This window comes from Grammomys surdaster, unplaced genomic scaffold, assembly GCF_004785775.1.
Source record: "Grammomys surdaster isolate TR1022 unplaced genomic scaffold, NIH_TR_1.0 126248, whole genome shotgun sequence".
In the NCBI taxonomy this organism is placed as follows: domain Eukaryota; kingdom Metazoa; phylum Chordata; class Mammalia; order Rodentia; family Muridae; genus Grammomys; species Grammomys surdaster.
In genome coordinates this window covers 2986160-3005238 of record NW_021621048.1, presented here as the reverse complement: position 1 = coordinate 3005238, position 19079 = coordinate 2986160, and the positions used below count along the sequence as shown (strand labels likewise).

The 19079-nt window shown below is 37.3% G+C and overlaps 1 protein-coding gene across 2 annotated transcripts in view; it reads right to left on the bottom strand.

Moving 5' to 3' along the window:
• Window positions 1-10250: 10250 nt before the first annotated feature.
• The window catches only part of Plod2 (procollagen-lysine,2-oxoglutarate 5-dioxygenase 2), a 69284-nt gene continuing 60455 nt past the window's right edge, over window positions 10251-19079 (bottom strand). Inside the window, exons 13-20 of one of the 2 annotated variants that reach the window (XM_028758912.1) lie at window positions 17852-17993; window positions 16700-16762; window positions 15661-15774; window positions 13839-13904; window positions 13200-13304; window positions 12001-12147; window positions 11767-11892; window positions 10251-11609 (exon numbers count right to left, since the gene is read on the bottom strand). In XM_028758912.1, the coding sequence (XP_028614745.1) occupies window positions 11454-11609; window positions 11767-11892; window positions 12001-12147; window positions 13200-13304; window positions 13839-13904; window positions 15661-15774; window positions 16700-16762; window positions 17852-17993 (919 nt within the window). In that variant the 3' untranslated portion in view covers window positions 10251-11453. The remainder of the gene's footprint in view (window positions 11610-11766; window positions 11893-12000; window positions 12148-13199; window positions 13305-13838; window positions 13905-15660; window positions 15775-16699; window positions 16763-17851; window positions 17994-19079) is intronic. The other variant, XM_028758914.1, reaches the window with a different exon arrangement.

The following is a 19079-nucleotide window of genomic DNA, read 5'->3' as shown; positions in this document are numbered from 1 at the left end:
AGCTGCATATGATAAAAACCCACATAATATTGGTACAGAGACAAGCAGACCAAACAGTGGAATAGAATCGAAGACCCAGAAATAAACCCACACCCCTACAGATACTTGATCTTTGACAAAAAAAGAAAAGGCCAAAAATATTCAATGGAAAAAAGACAGCATATTCAATAAATGGTGCTGATTTAACTGGCAGTCTGCCTGTAGAAGAATGCAAATTGATCCATATCTATCACCCTGCACAAAGCTCAAGTCCAAGTGTATCAAGGACCTCAACATAAAATCAGATGCACTGAATCTAATAGAAGAGAAAGTGGGAAAGGGCCTCGAACTTATTGGCACAGGGGAAATTTTCCTGAACAGAACAGCAATGGCTCAGGCTCTAAGATCAACAAATGATAAATGAGACCTCATGAAACTGAAAAGCTTCTGTAAGGCAGGGGGCACTGTTACTACTTTCTAAACAGATTGTAGACCACACTTGCCTCATATTCTGTTCTTTTGAGAAACTTCTGAAAGGAACAGTTAAATCTCAGTGCTGCTTCCTGTTGCTGTCCCAGGAGTGTATGGAACTACCTGCAATTCTCAACAGCTTGCTTTCTGGTGCAGACACATTTCAGAAATAGCTGGGGTTTCTTACCACAGAGGATGACTTTCGGAAAAACAATCTCAAACTAAAAGTGTACGGGATTTAACAAACAAATGTGGAAGGATTTTACTTTTCAAAAAAAAAAATTCTATCCTCAAATCTTTTCTTGGTTTAATCTTGACAATCTAAAACCTTGCAACTTTTGTCCACAGTACATAGTGCACAGAGATCCAAATTCCAGGGTGTTACTAAAGGTATTTAAAATTCCATTTTTTAGCAGCACAGACTTTTCACCTAGAGTGATAGCCCTACCTAGGTCAGGCTGGGAATGGATCTTTCCACTTTTCATCCTCACTGCATGAGCACATGTCTCTACACTCTTGATATTTGGAGAAGTTGACGATAAAACAAATAAAGACCAGGCCTGTTATGTAGAAGTGAAATTATGGACAGAATTAGTTTTTTATACTGTTAGTTTTCATAGCTTCAGCTCCTGCCAAAAACATAGCCAACTGTGTAAACTGTTTAAAGACAAGTAAACTGTGGTGTCGGCAGAGTGCCCGAGAGAGTGTCCGTAACATGAAGTTCCCCAGAAAGGACAGTTGATCCCTTAACAATACCCAATGAATGCTGGTGCTAGATATAGACAGACACAAATATGACCTTGCTGTTCTAGTGGGTAAGCTGAATTACTGGCTTCAGTTCTGGGTTTAACCTAGGGACATAAATTTGCAAGAAATATTACTATGTTGTCAGACTTACGGAGAGAAAACCCAAGGACTGCCCGCGTGGCATGGCCTGCAGCACTGGGTGCTAATGGTGCCAGCTGAGCTAGAGTCAGAACTAGACTGGAATGTAATAAATGTATGAGTATCTTTAAACATTGATCCCTGGTCAATCAACACCCAAGCCTATTTTTCTTTCCTTGTTTGTTTCTACTTACAGGGTGTATACAGATCAACAACTTGAAAATCCAGTGAATTCAGAATGATGTTCACGTTAACAAGTTTGAAATTCTTCTGATTTCATGATATAGTTATTTTATTGTGACAAGGGTCTTTCTAGCTGGTTATTTCCTACTACTATATGGGTCTCAGGGATCAAATTCATGTTTTAAGGCTTAGTGGAAACCACCTTTACTTGCTGAACCATCTAACCAGATCCCATTTCCTAAATGTTATAATAAATAATAAAAAATGAAATCATAAAATGAGAAAAAGAAAAGTAGATGTATAAGTATTTTGCTAAAGGAAAAAAAAAGGCAGGTTAAAGGAAAACTAAAAATACCTTTAAATAAGGAAGGATATAAGACTATAAATAAGATACATCCTAAAATAAAGGATTTTCCCAAAGTTGAAAATACAAGATAAAGACAAAACTAGAAAGTTAATCATAAAAATGCTATAAACGTTAAAATTTAAATAAAGATTACATATTAAGACTAAATTGGCTATAATTAGAAGACGCTGAAATTCCCAAGGTCAAAATTCAATACTTTAATATTGATGTAGTGTCTGAATTTCTGTTGAGAACACAGCTTTCTTAAAATGTCGTTCTTTTAGTGCCCCTGGAATGGTTAGGGTCAGAGCCTGGGTCCCACAAGTCTGCGAAGCCATACATCCTCAACAGGTCAATTAAGGAGACAAATAACAGTGAAGCAAATAGACACACAAACACACCACCAGCAACAAAACAAACAACAACAGATACAGAAATGAGATTCTTTCTGATGTGGCCATATTGGGAAGAGAAAGAGTGGTAAATAACTCGCCTCTCCCACCCAGAGCCCCACCTCACAACCTCTGCATCAGTATTTGAATGAACAAGAGACACTAACTGTTAAGCTTGATTGAAGACTCTGGCTTCCTTATTCTGAGACCCTCTCATTAGATCTTCCATATCTAAGATGTGTCCTTCATAGGAAACATCCATTATCCCTTATAAAGTAAGTCTTAAACATCCTATAAAAATATGGTCAAAAGACTGCTAAAGGGAGCCACAGTATACTATTATAAGGAAACTTTAAACCTGATAACTAAAAATTCAGAATTGATTACAGAATCTTTCCACTGAGAGTTCCCAGACATTAATAATTAAAAGGAACATGGGCTAAATCCAGCTGCTTTGATCTATTGGAAAAAGGAGAACACAGCCAAGACTCCCTCAGCCTAAAGGGAAAGACCACAGTGGTACTTCTAACCACCTCCTGTGCTGTAGAATATCAGAAAATAAATTCTTCAGTCCATACTTTTCACCTTACACTTGTGCTACGCTCTTTTGAAAACACACCCTCATAGACTTCAGAAAAGCTGGGCAATCCCAGCTACCCGACTACTGCACACTCCAGTTATATTTTATTACGGATAATTTGTAGCCAGATGAAATTTGTTCCCCTCACAATCAACCCTACAACTTTATAGTTGCTTACTATTTTTTTGAGCCAAGTATAAGAAGCAACTGAATTCTATTTTTCTTTGTGGTTTTAGTTTATAGTTCTAGGTTGTTGCCATTATTTGTGATAGGTGATTTTTTACCCACCAATCATAATCTTTCAGTCTACCCCGGTCCATGTTACGTAAATATAAGTCACATCTCTAGTGTATAGACACGATCAGAAAGTTCAGTCTAAGTTACAATTACATTCTGTAAAATATTTTAACCAGAGTGATAATTATGACTACAAATATTAAATACTGCCTACTTAATTTGTGTGTGTTTTTTCTTATGGTTCGTAGATGTACAAATAAATTCTTAGAAGAACTTACAAATGACAGATTTCAACAGGTCAAAGAAGTGTGTGATTTGTTTCCTGTGGATCTGCAGTGCAGGATGGTGTCTACTTCCTGTTGACAACTTGCAAGTCCACATCTGGGTTGCTCACTAAGGGAAGACTGCAAGGGAGGGAGAGTGGATGGCCAATAAGGAAGGGATTAAAGGCTTTGTTTAGGGAGGAAGTACTCAGAGAGTGAACCACTCTTTTAGAGAGCCACCAACACACAGCTTCTTTTCCCAGATGACAAATTAAATTACTACATCTTCACTTTATTATTGAAATGCAATTCATACTAAATTCAGATGTTCCTTGGATAAAGTGGAGTTATCTCCCAACACACAATAAATTGAAAATTTCAACTTAAGTTGAAAGTCCACTTAGTACAAGCCTGACATCCTAACACAGCACTGAAGAGCACCAGTTGTGAGTCGAGGCTTCTTGGGAAACTCAGCACACTGACATTTTGCAGTATGGAGGCAGTACTATGCACATCAATCCCCAAAAAAGATAAAATTGCAACATTTTTATACTTCATGTGCATTATTTTTGAATCATCAAAAGTTTAAAAAAACTAAATTGATAAGTCAGTGACTAGACTATCCATTTATATCTTTTCTCTTCCCACAGACTGTTATGCTACCATATTTTTCTGTTGCTGTGATAAACCATCATGACCAAGACAACTTATATCGGGAAAGGTGTATTTGGGGGTTAGGGTTCTAGAAGACTAAGAGTCCATCACCCTCAAGAGTGGTGAAGCATGGTATCAAGAAGACAAGGGAGGCAGGAACAGCTAAGAGCTCACATCTAGAACTGCAAGCAGCAAGCAGTGGGGAGGGGGAGAAAGAAAGGGAGGGACACGGTAGGGGGAGAGAGAGACAGAGATAGAGACAGTGAGACAGAGATAGAAAGAAAGACAGAGAGAACGAACTGAGAATGGTGGAAGGATTTTGAACTCTCAAAGCCTGACTCAGTGACATATTTCATCCACACCTCCTGATCTTCCCCAGACAGTTCTACCTACTGGGGATCAATTATTCAAATGTTCCAGAACACACAGGACATCTCATTCAGAACATCAGTTACACTGCAATAAACTACTTGGCAAACTGCAAAGTCTCAGTTACTTAATTAACATAAATCAACTTCAGTTCTCACACAAATGTCCTGGGTCTTGCAGCTCTCAAATTTACTTATTTTAGAGTCTCTCTAAGATTCAGCCTCTCAGTATACATGGATTAGAGGGTATCAAAAATGGGTGCTAAATGCTTATCTTGGGAGTGATCTACAGAGTCAAATGATCTCATCTGTGACAAGGCAGGGAATCTGGAAGCATACTAAGATCCAATGGGCACCTGTAACTATCACAAAAGTGATCTATCAACCATCATCCAGGGCCATAAGCATCTGAGAGCCATCACCTATATCACAGAGACAATTATGTATTTTAAAATTAGTTGTGTCATTTTAGATCCCAAATAGTTTAACAATGGACTAAATTTTTACAAAATGTATTGCAAACACTCTTATCCAAAAAAAAAAAAAAAAAAAAAAAAAACCAAAAAAAACACTGCCAAGACAAACATCCCAAATTAGTAGAGGAGGGCTATTTAACCAGTGACAAGCTACCTATGAGTTCCTGTCAATTTTTCACCATATCTTGTGGATAATAAAATCAGATTATTTCTCTAGCAGTGGTAGCTCACACCTCTAATCCCAGTACTCAGAAAGCAGAGGCAAGCAGAGTTTGAGGCCAGCCTGATTTACATAGCTAATTTTAGCTAGGTTCAGAACAGTGGAAACTTCATAGAGAGACTCTCTCAACACACACACACACACACACACACACACACACACTGAATAAATTAATCATATTTCCTGAGCCCTGCCTACTCTACCATCTTTATCAATACTTTACCCTTGAATTCACTGCAAGTTCCCTTTACACATGACCAACGCACGTATAAGCAATTGTACAGTTAAAAATAACATGTTCATACTTTTTTAAAAATTACTATTTTCTAAGTTTATATGATTCACTAATATCTACCTTTCAACCAAAAGAGTCACTAAGTTCTAGCCTTTTAATTCTTCCTTTTCTTTCAACATTACTCTAGTTTTAACTCTCCTAAATAGTATTTATCCCATTTCGAAGACCAGTCTGAAAAGATGTTGAAATGATGTTTGGTCAAATCAGCCAGCCAAGTGAGAATGAGCAATGCCATCAGTAACCAGGGTAACCATGTGGCTGCAGTAAACACGTCAAGGCCAATCTCAGCCTCAGCATCTGAATCCACTCTCTTCACTGGTTGCTATTTTAGAACTACATTTTACTTCAGAGTTAGATGGTTAAATGGGAGTTTTTTAGATACAGGCACAGCATTTTTTGAAATACATATAAATACATTCTTTTTGAAGATATGTAACACCAATTCATTTGATTTAAAATGACTATTGGAAGTCTACCACATGCTGCCAGTGAGCAGGTCACTCATAAACTGGATAAATAATGAGAGTAGAGACACGAGTTCTTGATACTGTCCTAATGCATCACTCTCTCCTACTTGGACTATATGTACACAGCTCTATTCAGGGACAGACTCAACACCTTCATCTTGTATGTAGTAAAAAGTCCATGTATTTACTAAAATGAACCTGTTAGGTTCAAAGCATCTGCTCCACCCAAGCCTCTAGCAAATACTGGTTCAAACACAATAAAATTTTAGAAATAAAAGCACCTCCCAATTACTCACACTTAAGCACTTAGTAGACTTCAGACTGGGTGGCCAGAATATAGGAGAGGCTCCAGAACTGGAAAGACTGTTGAGGGTGGAGCCTTCATTTCTGTCCTTGGGAAGGAAGCTCAGGGTCTTGATGGAAATGTAAGTAAATTGAGCGCTTAGAGGGCTTCCCATGGAAGCTTAGTGGCTTACAGTGTTATCACTCCACTTTCACTGCTGACCCTTGTTGCTTAACATATGACATGGCTTGGTGGGTGTTCAGCTTTGCTGGCAGAGCTTGTAATGAACACAGCAGCTGGAGTCTGAAGAGATTTCCCTGAGAGTCTCTGTCCAAAGAACTAAAGCTGTAAGTTCTTCTGTAATTAAACCTGCAAGCTATGCTACCACTTCAGGAAGGCTATCTTTCCTTTCTAGAGTGTCCACATGGATTTGATGTGGAGGGCAGGGACTTCACAAGGGCTCATGTCACTACCCATCCAGGACCAGCTCTGGATGGTCACTGTCACAGCTTCCTCTCCTCACAATAACCTGCAGTTCCCATTCCTTGTCCTTGAGGTTCCGAGATGAGGGTACAGATATCTGCTTACAGCAGTGGTTCTCAACCTGTGGTTCCTGACCCCTTTGTGGTCCAATGACCCTTTCACAGGGGTCACCTTAAGACTATCAAAAAGCACAAATATCTACAGCATGATTCATAACAGTAGCAAAATTATAGCTATGAAGTAGCAGCAAAAATAATTTTATAGCTGGGGGTCACCACAACATGAGGAACTACATTAAAGGGTCAAGGTATTAGGAAGGTTGAGAATCATTCCTGTAGAGTGAGCTGGATCCCTTTGGTTGGGTCAAATAGCCAAGGCGCAAGAAAAGGGTGGTTGTGAAATGTGAACATGAAATGCAGACATACCTGAGAAATACTTGTAAACCTCTTTCCATTTACAAGAACATCATTAACGTCAAAAATGCAGACATTGTAACTTTCAGTCTTAATCACTCAGTTTCTATTACACCCATCAGTCTTGTGATGAGCACTCACAAGTATTATTTATTTCTTTTTCATACACAGTATAAGTACAAAAGTTTTCCTTTGTAGAATCCTATGGACCTCTTCCTGTGGTGGTATAGCTATAACTTGGGTACTCCAATATTTATCAAATTTACCTGCATCTGACATCTTCTTATTGTTATTATTAGTAACACACTCTAGCAGTTACTAGTAGAGACTAAACTTAAATGAGAAGCCTACAACGCAGGTTCGAATTGAGGACAATGTATTTCATTAGCATTAACTGGAAGCATGTCCATTCTTTGAGAATAAAGTTGCAATTACTCCTTTTAAAACACTGATATAAAGGACAGCAAAATGTTTAAAAAGGAACTGTTAAAAATCATCTCTGCAACCTTCGTTTGTACTAGCTTTAAAGAAAAAAAAAGGCTTGAAAATAACTAAAGGAAAATTCAAGTTTTTGCATTCTGTTTCGATTAGACGCTATCATCCGTGGATGCTAGCCACAAGGTGGAGCTGTGATGTCACAGTTTGCAAATACAAACTATGTAAACTCAGATGAGAATTCTTTAGTAAAACACAACACAAGAAGTTAACTTAATTTTGAAACTATTTACTTTTTCCAATTAATCAATTATGTACCACTGACGCTCAGTATCAAATATACTTCCACTTGCTCAGTGCTGCCCTGGCTGCTCTGAGCTCTAGCAGAGGCACGTGATCTCTTCTTAGAGATCCTATTAAAGTCTCCAAGTTCACTGAAAAACACTGGTAAGGAACGCCTTTAAAAATTATTTTAAAAGTTAATGTGAAATTATGCACAAAGCAGTTTATTATCTACCACAAATTTACAGGAAACCTACTCTATGCCTTAATTCTCAGTGACAAAGTAACATTTACTTGAGAATGAGGTTTGGAAATGGTAACCCTTATGGCATGCTATGGAAATTTTGAGTTAATTATTGGTGTTTTTTACTATTACATAGGCAGAAATTCCTAATTTACAAAGAATATTAACATTCAAAAGTAGTCACTTATTTTTTGGTGAAGACAGAACATGCTAATTGGTTTCTTAATACACAAATATGAATGCTATAAGTTTGATAGCACAAAACCGCTCTCATAACTGAATGCAGGGCCTTGTATATCTATGGCAAGGGCTCTTCCAATGGGCTCTAACCCCAGTCCACAGCTCAGTGTGCATTTTAGAAGCATGTGTCCAAGTAGTTTTCTCTTATTACTTCTTAATTTGAATCAAAGTTCATTTCTTATACACACACACACACACACAAACCATGTTTTCCTCCAATGTCTTTTTAATAGCAATTCCAAGTCTGTACTTTTTCCCTGAAAGGCCACAGCAAAACAGTGCTGACAGAGCCTGCTTTTATGATGTCCTAAATAATTTAATTTCCCAAAAACAACATCTAGTGAAAGGAAGTTATTTACAAAGACTGATTCAACACCATGAACAGCAATTTTAAATTCTATTAGATTTGTCTGCAATTTAAAGAGATGCAGTGTGTAAATGCTCCCAAACTCGGAATGAATGACATGTCCAAACACTAACACCAAAAATGTGCTCTAGTGCTTAGCCAGCACGCAAACTAGCAGGAATGTGGGCTCCTTCTATCACTAAGAATCTCATTTACTATATATGTATGTGCTTTTCCACATTTTTACTCTATGAAATTACCAATAAGATGTTAGTTATTTTTGAAGGTAAAGCAGAACAGAGGGTGAAACACTAGAATATAATGATCTGTTCTAGGGGACAATATTTATACTGATGTCCATGTGCATTAACCATTAAGCCAAAGCAGACATGAGAGGTGTCTAAGGAACATGAGTGTGCAAGAGGTTCCGGTTTCAAACAGGAAGGAAGACGAAGAAATAAGAAAAGGAGAAAAGTAACTTGGAACAAAATAACTATCATGAGGATTTGAAAGCCCCCTCATCTTACACATGTAAATGGTATTGTGTGATTTCTTTCAGTAATGCCTAAATGACATTTACATATTGAAAATTTTCAGTTGTAAGGAAACAACAAAAGCACAAAATTCATCCAAGGTCTCACAACTTTATGCTCTTTTCTAGAACATTTCACACACACACACACACACAGAGAGAGAGAGAGAGAGAGAGAGAGAGAGAGAGAGAGAGAGAGAGAGAGAGAGAGAGTCTTTTTACCATGCACTAAAGCAGCATGATGTTTTCCTCAGACACCTCTCTTCCATCTGTCATTTTGCTAATCCTAAAAAGAATGCATGAATCATGGCTCTGGTAACTCTCCCCATCAGTGTCTCAAAAGTCTGTTTTCTCTACCTACACAATCCTACATTTCCCCATCTTTAACTTGTATGATCTACTTGCGGGAGGTTTGCTCTCACTAACTATGATTCTAAGATACACTGTGTATTGTTTCATTAAAGTGAGATGAAAAATAAAACCAGAGAATTTGCTAATCTTTTGTCTTTACTCAATTTTTAGAAACATGGCCTGACGTGTCACATAGGAGCCAATGCTCAGCATCTGGCCCCCTCTCAACAATGTAGCACGTGTCCTAAGCTTAGCCTGCAGAAAGCAAGTCCTTTAGAGTCTGGTGGACCTGGATGGCCCACTGCCAGACAAGATCTACGTATTGTGAACATCCTGTCTGAAGTGAGATTAGATTAATAAATCATTGCTAAAACACTTCCTCAATCTGGCTGATCTACTTTGGATGTTTAAGGCCACCAAGAAGAGCACAAGGAGGAAACCCAACTTCTTTACTTCTCATATCAGTCTCCTAGTGAGCACGAGAGCAGAATCACCATATACTCATTTCTTGGCGACAGAGACTTGAAACTACAACTAGACAAATATGTAGATTGATTAAATGTATGGCTTTCATTTGCATTCCTATAAAATGAGACATATCATCTTCCTGATCACTGTAATATGACCCATCATCACTGTAAGAGTAGGAAAAAAATACAGTTGAATCTAAAATTTAGGTAGTAATTGATATACTATTAAACTATCAAGGTAAATGAAATATTTATAGCTTTTATATTCAGATATGCTTTCAGATTAGTTTACAATATGTTCACTTATAGATAATATTAATATAAACAATCAACAATAATACAGAAAAGCACAATGTTTATTTTAAATTATTTTATTTTTCATTATTTTCTAACACACAGAGTTAGAAAAATGAATTTTGGCACCGTGAATAAAGACTTTCTTCAAGTTTAACTTTTAAATTAAAAACAGTAGCTATAATAAAGATATTTAAACCTCATAAGAAATATTAAAAATTGAAATAAAAATTTTGCTGTGGGAATTTTTAAAAAATAGGGTAGAGGGAAAGTAATAAGGAGACTACGAATGAGAAAATAGATTATGGTGAGGGAAAGTAAAGCCCCTCCCCCAAGAAAAAAAAAAAGACCAACTACCAACTAGGGTCAAAGGTAAGGAACAGGCTCAAAAACTATTTTCCTGATAAAAATTCAAGTACTTAAGCTTTTAAAAAAAACATAGTAAAATTTACTACTAGCCTCAAAGAAATTGTTATTTTTCCTTACTATTTTCTATAATTAGGGGGAAAAAAACAGAAGGAAACAAATCCTGCTTGACATAAGGACACTTGGAGTTGACACTTGAAGCACTTCATAAAGCAGAAAGACATGAGCTTCCCCTGAGAGCTTGCCCTGGAGGAACACAGGGGCCCAATTCCCAACAGAAATGACCATCTGCCTCACAGGCTAAGTTTCTTTCCAACGGATATGCTTCCATTGGCTATCTGCACTGGGTTTCTTGAGGAAAACCTTTGTGCAATATTTTCTTTGGGTTTTCTTCCTAATTACTGAAAGACAGACCTACACGGAGGTCAACGTGGCTTAACAATAACATATAAATTCAGTAAGCATCAGAATCCCGGACTTCCACATTTGATGATTTTCATTTAGAATCATTTTCTATACTTCCCTACCGATAAATAAAATCTTCTCAGGTTCTTCTTAAATAAGAAAATATTACCAGGCTTACTTATCATTTATGCCTTTGTACCTAAACATTTTATAAACTGTCATTATTTTCAAAGACAAAGTACAGAAATAAATACCAACTTTCACTTTGTTTTCCTTTCTTTTCTTCTTCAACCTGTGTTTTAAGGCTCAGAGCAGACATTAAGAGACATCACACAATTTTACATAAAAAGTTTTCAAATGCTTGGCCCAAAGTGACTTTGTTTTGTTGACATGATTTAAATATTCCTCTTGTCTTCTCAAGTACAACTTCAGAGACATGTGCACACCAGTCATCCATCTCAAAGAGCCATTCAGTTTAAGTTACGTAAATAACTTAGGGATCTATAAATGACACTGCAATGTATCTTGTTCCATTTTTAACGGGAAGTCCTTCGTGCAAATGTGTAAGCCTCCCAGGATGCATGAAGCTCCAGCCTTTTCGTGGGGACTCAATGGAGCAATTATACCTTAGAAATTTGCATCCACCTCCCTAAAAAAAGTTAAACACAAACAAACACATTTTTAATCAGTGGCAATATTCAAATTGCGCCATCTAAACATCAAGCAAAAAAAAAAAACCCTATCAGCAGAACCTTTTCCATAATAAGACAGCTCCTAAAATTTTTTCATATGTTTGTCATAATTACCTGAAAATCCTCTCCTACATTATTTAGAGCAATGTTGATGGTAAATGTTGAGGCGTCATGGTGGGGACGGAGTGAGCGCTGCCGTTCAGGTGAGTACTTTACTACAAAGTTTAGCAGTGCAAATCCCTAGAAGATCAATGCAGGAGACTTGCTGAACAGTGAAAACACACAAGAGCATATTCACACCTGAACTGGTGATAGGCGTGGAACAGGCAGGAAGAACAGGACAACTACCTTTGTATAATATCCTGCGAAGACCTTCAGTGTGACTGGAGCAATGAACTCACGGATAAAGTGAAGCCAAACGTTCTCCAGATCGATCTGCTTCATATGAATATCATCCGTTGGGACATTTTCATAACCACCAGATATACGGCTATCCTGGAAATAACATTAATGTATCAAGACAATTTGTATTGATTATCATCTTGGTATTGTTTTCGATCAAGAATGAAAATAAAATAAACAGCTGTTTGATTATGATGTGTCATCTGTTTTAGTTGTAAGAGGAGCAAGTTCACTTAGGTAACACAGCTTTGCACATGACATGCATGTGTCAGTGGTGAAGTGAGCTTCAGTTGAAAACACTTTTCTACTTATTAATTGTAGATAGAGTTTCACTATTAAAGTAGACTTTGTAAATCCTCATAGCACCCCTGAAAATAACTTTACAGTCAGCCTCATGGTAGATCCCACTGTGTGTTCTCTGGACCAGAGCCCCTGTCGCCCTCCTCGAGTTTGGTGAAACCCAGGGCTTTCAGCATCTGTTCACCATCACACTGCCATTATTAGACCACGAGTTCTCCCTCATATCTTGAAAGCACGCCTGCCTTCCTGGTCAGTTACATAACTGTGAGCCAAGCTGGGCCAATGGAGTTAAGGTGCCAAATTATCCCACTAACATTCCACTGTACCGTTAAAGAGCAAGCTGTCCCGGGGGCTTCTTAAAGAGACATCAATACTTGTATTACTTCCTGCCAAGTTTCTTAATTGAATGTAAATAAAAAGCAGAATTACAGATTCTGCTGCACTATTTCACACACACACAAGACAATGTTAATGGTCAAATGCATGACTGTCATAGCGTTCTCAGAATAGTGTGCTGGGACAATAGGCAGAGGGAATAAAAACTGTCCTTGGAACACTGACAAGTGAAGACATGGATTTCCTTATCGCTTCCAGTCTGGGGGGAACAGATCATGCATGGATACACTGTGGAATTACTTTCATACATTAAAAAGGGACCCAGGAACAGAGTGAGTTAAAACAATTAGCAATTAGTAAAATTAGGCATATAAGTTTTTGATGACTAATTCAATTAGCTCAAGACCCCAGAGACATGTATCAAATAAGGGGCATGTCCTCTGAAATATCTCTCTGAACATCTACCCCTCCCCTCCCCATTTTGCTCCTTTGTGCACATTACAACTCACGTGATGCTTTCCCCCGGACCACTTGCCATAATGCTCCATTTCTTCTACCAACTCATCACAGGCTTGCTCCGAAAATATGGGAAACCAGAAGACATCTGGACAAGGCTACAATACAGCGTGCCATTAGAAGATAGAGTAATAGCTCTTGATATGCATGCATTTCTTAAAAATCTTCACTAGAAAGTAATTTCATCATTGTTTAATTGGTAGTGTGCTTTCTTCTTCTTGTTTCCATAAAACAATGTTGTATCATAGACCTGGAGAAACTTCCTCAGAAACAAATCTGAATAATAGTTTTGAACATTGAAATATAGTTCATTTTTAATAGAGCTGAGTAAAGACTGTTTAAGAAAGGGAACCCATTGTTTTTTCCAAGACAAGGTTCCACTGTACCACAGTCTATCCACAGTTCCCCAGCTTTAGTGGCCTGAGGCAGCTCCAGCATCTGGAAGTACATATGCATGTTTTCAAACACAATGAAGTCTTAGTGGTTGGCTCTATTAAGAAAACTAAAAGCTATAAGTAAACTTTATACATAGTACCTAACCAATACTTTCTCCGTATTTAAATTTTCTGCTAATGTAGTATTGCATAACGTTTTGTGGAAATTATAGGAAAGTTAGAATTATTAGTACAGACCTGTTCAACTATATTTTCAGTGAAAATCTTTGAATAATCACGGCTTATATATTTTTCCTTCCAATCCTAAGGAAAAAAAAGAAGACATTTAAACAAATAACTGTTCCATTAGTAAGTATATACACTGTAAAAATATTTAAATAACTTATAAGTTCAGAAACTTGTAAGTTTCTGAAAATTACTATTTTCAGAAATAGTAATTTTCAGAAACCAGTTTATATTTCAATCTTGGCCTGATTCTGTGTATGGATTCAACAAATGAAACCAAGGCTTTTATCTATAAAGTTTCATGTCTCAGGCTATTAAAATTGAACAATATTATAATGAATAAATTTGTATACAATTATTATGAAATTAAACATGTGGTGCGTAAACATAAAAAAACAGAACTGGGAATGTAGTTCAGAGCGTTAAGGGTAGAAAAAAAAACCTCACATTCCAGTTGGGTTGGGCTGTCATTTTTAATTTGTTGATGTTAAAGTCCCTAATGTTTTTTATATTGGTCACTGACACAAACTCTTCATCTGAAAACAACTTTCTAGTCATTAAGTCAATTATATTAATTGCACTTATCTTTTAGAAATTCTAAAATGGGAAAAATCTCTAAGTGTTCTGTCACCGAGCATCTTCAGACTGAAGTGTGAAAGAATGAGCAAGACCATTCTTGCTCATGGAAGGCCAGCAGAGCCTACTCACTCAGCACATTCACCATGACTTCTCAGGAGAGCTCAGTTCTACAGGAGTACAGACAATGAAGGGCAGGAACTAAAGCTCACCTGGAAGCTGTAACCAAGTAATGCTGTCCCTCAAAACTCAAATATTCAGAACCCAAGTTAATCGTGTACTGTATTCTCTCCTTAAGAAAAGAAAACCATTTCCAGTTCTACCTCATTAAGGTTGAAGATATACAGGTAAAATAAGACAAATGTACCTCTGAAATGCCAAAATACCAAAAAGATATTCTTTTTTTTTTTCTAACAGAGGACTCAGTGTTCAAAATTGCTATTTCTGGATTCCTGCTATTTTCCCAAAAATCAAAGACTACTCCCGGCAGGAGGTGGGAGTCTTTGTAATTTAAAACTTATTGTTGGCAAGGGAAAGAGATCTTAAGAAGGTAACAAAAATGACTATTCAAGAAAGCTTTCCTAATGGATAGATGTGCCAATGCTACTGATGAACAAGGTCCTTGTAATTCAAAACTGGCAGCTATTACTATCTGAATCAAACTGCTTCAACTTAAGAGCACATTACCTTATATGAAAGAAAGCTTTACTCTGCGTTGTTCTCTGGCTATCTTAGTATACACACTTACAAAACTGTCCGTGGAACACTTTACTATTAGGACACTAAGTAACTTTAATTAAATACTGAGTGTTTTCCCAAACTAACTTGTGATATCATCCTCTCTCTCCCTCTGCCTCCCTCTCTCTGTGTTTGTGTGTGTGTGTGTGGGGGGGGGTGTGTAGGTGGGGGTGAGCACACCTGGGGATGAACCTAATGCATTTTGCACGCTGGGGGAGAGTTCTAACCCCAAGTCACTAAGGACTTTCTTTTTCCCCCTATTTTGAAAATATGTATGTCATTAATATTTTTAAAGTTATGGTTAGTACTGGGAGAAAGCAAAGAAACTGATAAATTCTTTTCCTTTAGTTGTGTCTTAATTTTAAAAAGTTCTTGGTAGAGTTCAGAACTACTGCAGATCATAGAACACAATTGTACCCATTTAAAAACATTTATGTGTCAATATTAGTGCATGATTCTTTTCCATTTAATGTGATGGGAAGATAAGCGTCAAGGGACTTGACCTTGAACATGAACATACCACAGGATTTTCAAAAATCTGCCAGAGGTCATTGTTGAAATGGGAAGTGTTGTAATTAGCAGTTGATAACAGCCGTCCAAATTCATGTCTGTTGGAAATGTACATAAACACACCCTAGGTACCAAAGAAAGCAGTATTAATTTCTAAGTACAGAACAACCTAATCATGGGAAAAAGACACAGAATGCATTCATTTCAATTTTTATAATACTTCATCTATAAACACACATTTCAATTTTCATAAAACACATATTATTTAAAACAAATAAATTGTTATAAATTCACACAACACACAAAACTAATAGCACTAAAAGTCAACTGAAAAGAAGAAGACACTTGGACGGCTAGGCCACTCTGTTACTTTCTCAGTAATCCTAGACACAGATGGGGGAAAGCAGAAAACAATTCAGACATCAACAGGCAATCAAGTGTATCTTCTTTGTCTCGTTTCCTTTCAAAGAAACACGTATTTTATGGAAGCTCAAGGCATCAGAAGTTTTTGCTCAGTGCTGCACTCCTCTATGGTTCTGCCTCAGCACCCACACAGTTCTGTAGGCAATAAAAGGGTCTAAGAGGGACTTCTCCTGTCCTTGTCCTAAACCCAGTCAATGTGGCAGACACCACTGGGTCAAGGACATCTCTTTGCACCTGTTTTTGTTATAAAAAGGATTAGTGACAAGCAAACACATCAGCAAGTGTCCAAGTCTCATCTCAAATGGAGATGTACTTTAAACCTAATTCCTTCTTCTCTCTATAGTACCGCAAAACTTTACACCAATAAGTAAAAGTATCTGAGGCTATTTCTCTCACCTGCTAATTATAAAATGTAAACTACTTTAACCAACCAAGAGCAGATCCTCCAGCAACACTCCTCCAAAAGCCCACAACACACATACGAGCAGATAGGATCCCATGAGCACCAACATTTTACCAATCAATGCAAAAGAGGCTCTTATGGGGTGGCTTCACTGCCACTCGACATAGCGTATCTAACATACTTACATAAAGAAAACTTAGTAAAAAATAAATAAAAATGACACCTTTGGGGGGCTGAGCATTTGGAATGTTTCCGGAGTAGGGGAGTCTTTTTCCCTTTGTAAGGTCTAAAATGAAGAGAAGCATTGGGTCAGTTGATCTGCACACCCATGTGTGAGGCAGCTTGGTAAATAAATATAGCAGCTCGGATAAAAGCTGACACTGTGAAATGCCCTTCCTAGACAACATGCAGAACAAGCAAAGCTTACAGAGCACACAGGAACATCAAGCCTTCCCCGCTGCTTTCCTTTAACTTGTTGGTGAAACACATACCCAAGCTCATTCCTTAGCAAAACTTCGTGAGACACATAGTTAAGACAAAGGAAAAAAATGAGTAAGAGGCCATTCCGGAGGCGCTGTTGAGTGAAATCAGCCAAACATGAGCACACAAATACAATCAAAGGCCCTGAGGGTGTTCAATGAGGATGCACACAGATACACAGGCAGTACAAACATACCAGAACACATGCCTTGTTAAACTAAGAGAAAATACTTGCCAACTTTTCTGATATTCCTAAGGTCATGAATGCTTATGCAAATTGAGGTACAAAACAATATCTGAAACAGAAAATCTTATAAATATGTTTTCTGAATTAAAACATATTTGTACATTTTGAAAAGTTATTTTCTATAACCATTTATACTTTATTATAAAAGTAAATTTCTAAAACACTGATGTATCATCACATGCACATATATTAAATATACTATTTTTATAGTTAGGGAGCTGCTTCGTAAGAGTATACCATCACTAATACTATAGAGTACACTCAGAAAAATATAGTCACTGATTTCACAAAAAGATTATATGCTTAAGAAGTGTATAAATTTCATTCAAATTAATATTAACTAAACTCAATTTTGTTAGTTAAAAATTTTTAAATGTGAGTAAACATAGTATTCTTAAAAGACCAAGCTTATCCTTAATTCTGCCTTTACTAAAATCTTTTTAGGCTGCTTATGAGACAAGCCTAGTCTAACATTTAAAAATCTATTTTCCAAATGTTCACAAATTATTCTCCAAAAACCATAGGATCAAAAAAATTGGCTAGTATTTACAAATAAGGGAGAAAAGGGCATCCAAATACAGTGGCACGCGGACTGAAAAGCAAGCGTCTCATCAGAAAGCTGCAGGAAGCCGCAGCTACGGATCTTACCATATCTCTAGCATTGCGGCAAAGTGCCATGTCAGGATCCAATTTATCACGGACAAAATAGTTCCTTTCGTTCATCTCTGATCGGAGTGTCTTTCCTTGAATTAAGTACACATTAGCCATGTATGGGACATTCCAGATTCCTCTGAATGTTAAAAAAAAAAATAGATCCCAAAAATACCACACATTAAAAAAAATGTTTTTCATGCTTACATTTTAAAATAAATGCTTTGTACATGTTCAGGTTTTGTATATATAAATTATTCAGCTGGTAAAGCATATAATGATCATATAATGATGTTAGACAAATATGAATTTTTATATACACATATCCTAATGAGGTTTAGGAGAGATTATTATCCCTAGATAGACTTTAATCTAGGTTGTATCTAGCTGCTGTTACATGGCATCATTGTTACAGTTATGTCATGATATCTACTGTACAGAATATTTTCTAACAGTGAACATCTGATAGTGAACACACTCACACAGAACCAGAGGTATGCTAGTATTAGCTGGCATAACTCCCTAAAGCAAACATCACAACCAAGACACAAGTCATAGAAGTATTTATACCACAGTACTTTGTAAACACTATGCATCCAACCAGAGTAAAAATAAATAAATAAATAAATAAATACATAAATACATAAATAAACATAAAAATAAGAACCCGTAAATGGTGTTCTCAAGAAACTGATTGAGCTTTCCTTAAATCTGTGTGGAAGAAGCCCCACAGGAAAATATGATGTATTTAATCTAAGGCACCTTTTTCTTTTCCCACAAATTTTCTTTTTTAATTGGATATTTTATTTACATTTCAGATGTAATCCCCTTTCTCCATTCCCCCCCCAGGAACCCCCTGTCCCATCCCCCCTCCTCCTGCTTCTATGAGGATATGCCCCCATCCCCCCTCCCACTCCCACCTACCCACCCACAATTTCCCCCACACTGGGGCATCCAGCCTTCACTTCCACCTATGCCTGACAATGTCATCCTCAGCCAGCAGGGCCATGGGTCTCTCCCTGTGTGCTCCCAGGCTGGTAGTTTAGACCCTGGGAGCTCTGGTTGGTTGGTATTGTTGTTCTCCCCATGGAGCCCGCAAACCCTTTCAGCTCCTTCAGTCTTCTCTTTCACTCCTCCATTGGGAACCCCATGATCAGTTCAATGGTTAGCTGTGAGCCTCCGCCTCTGAATATGTCAGGCTCTGGCAGACCTCTAAGGATAAGGC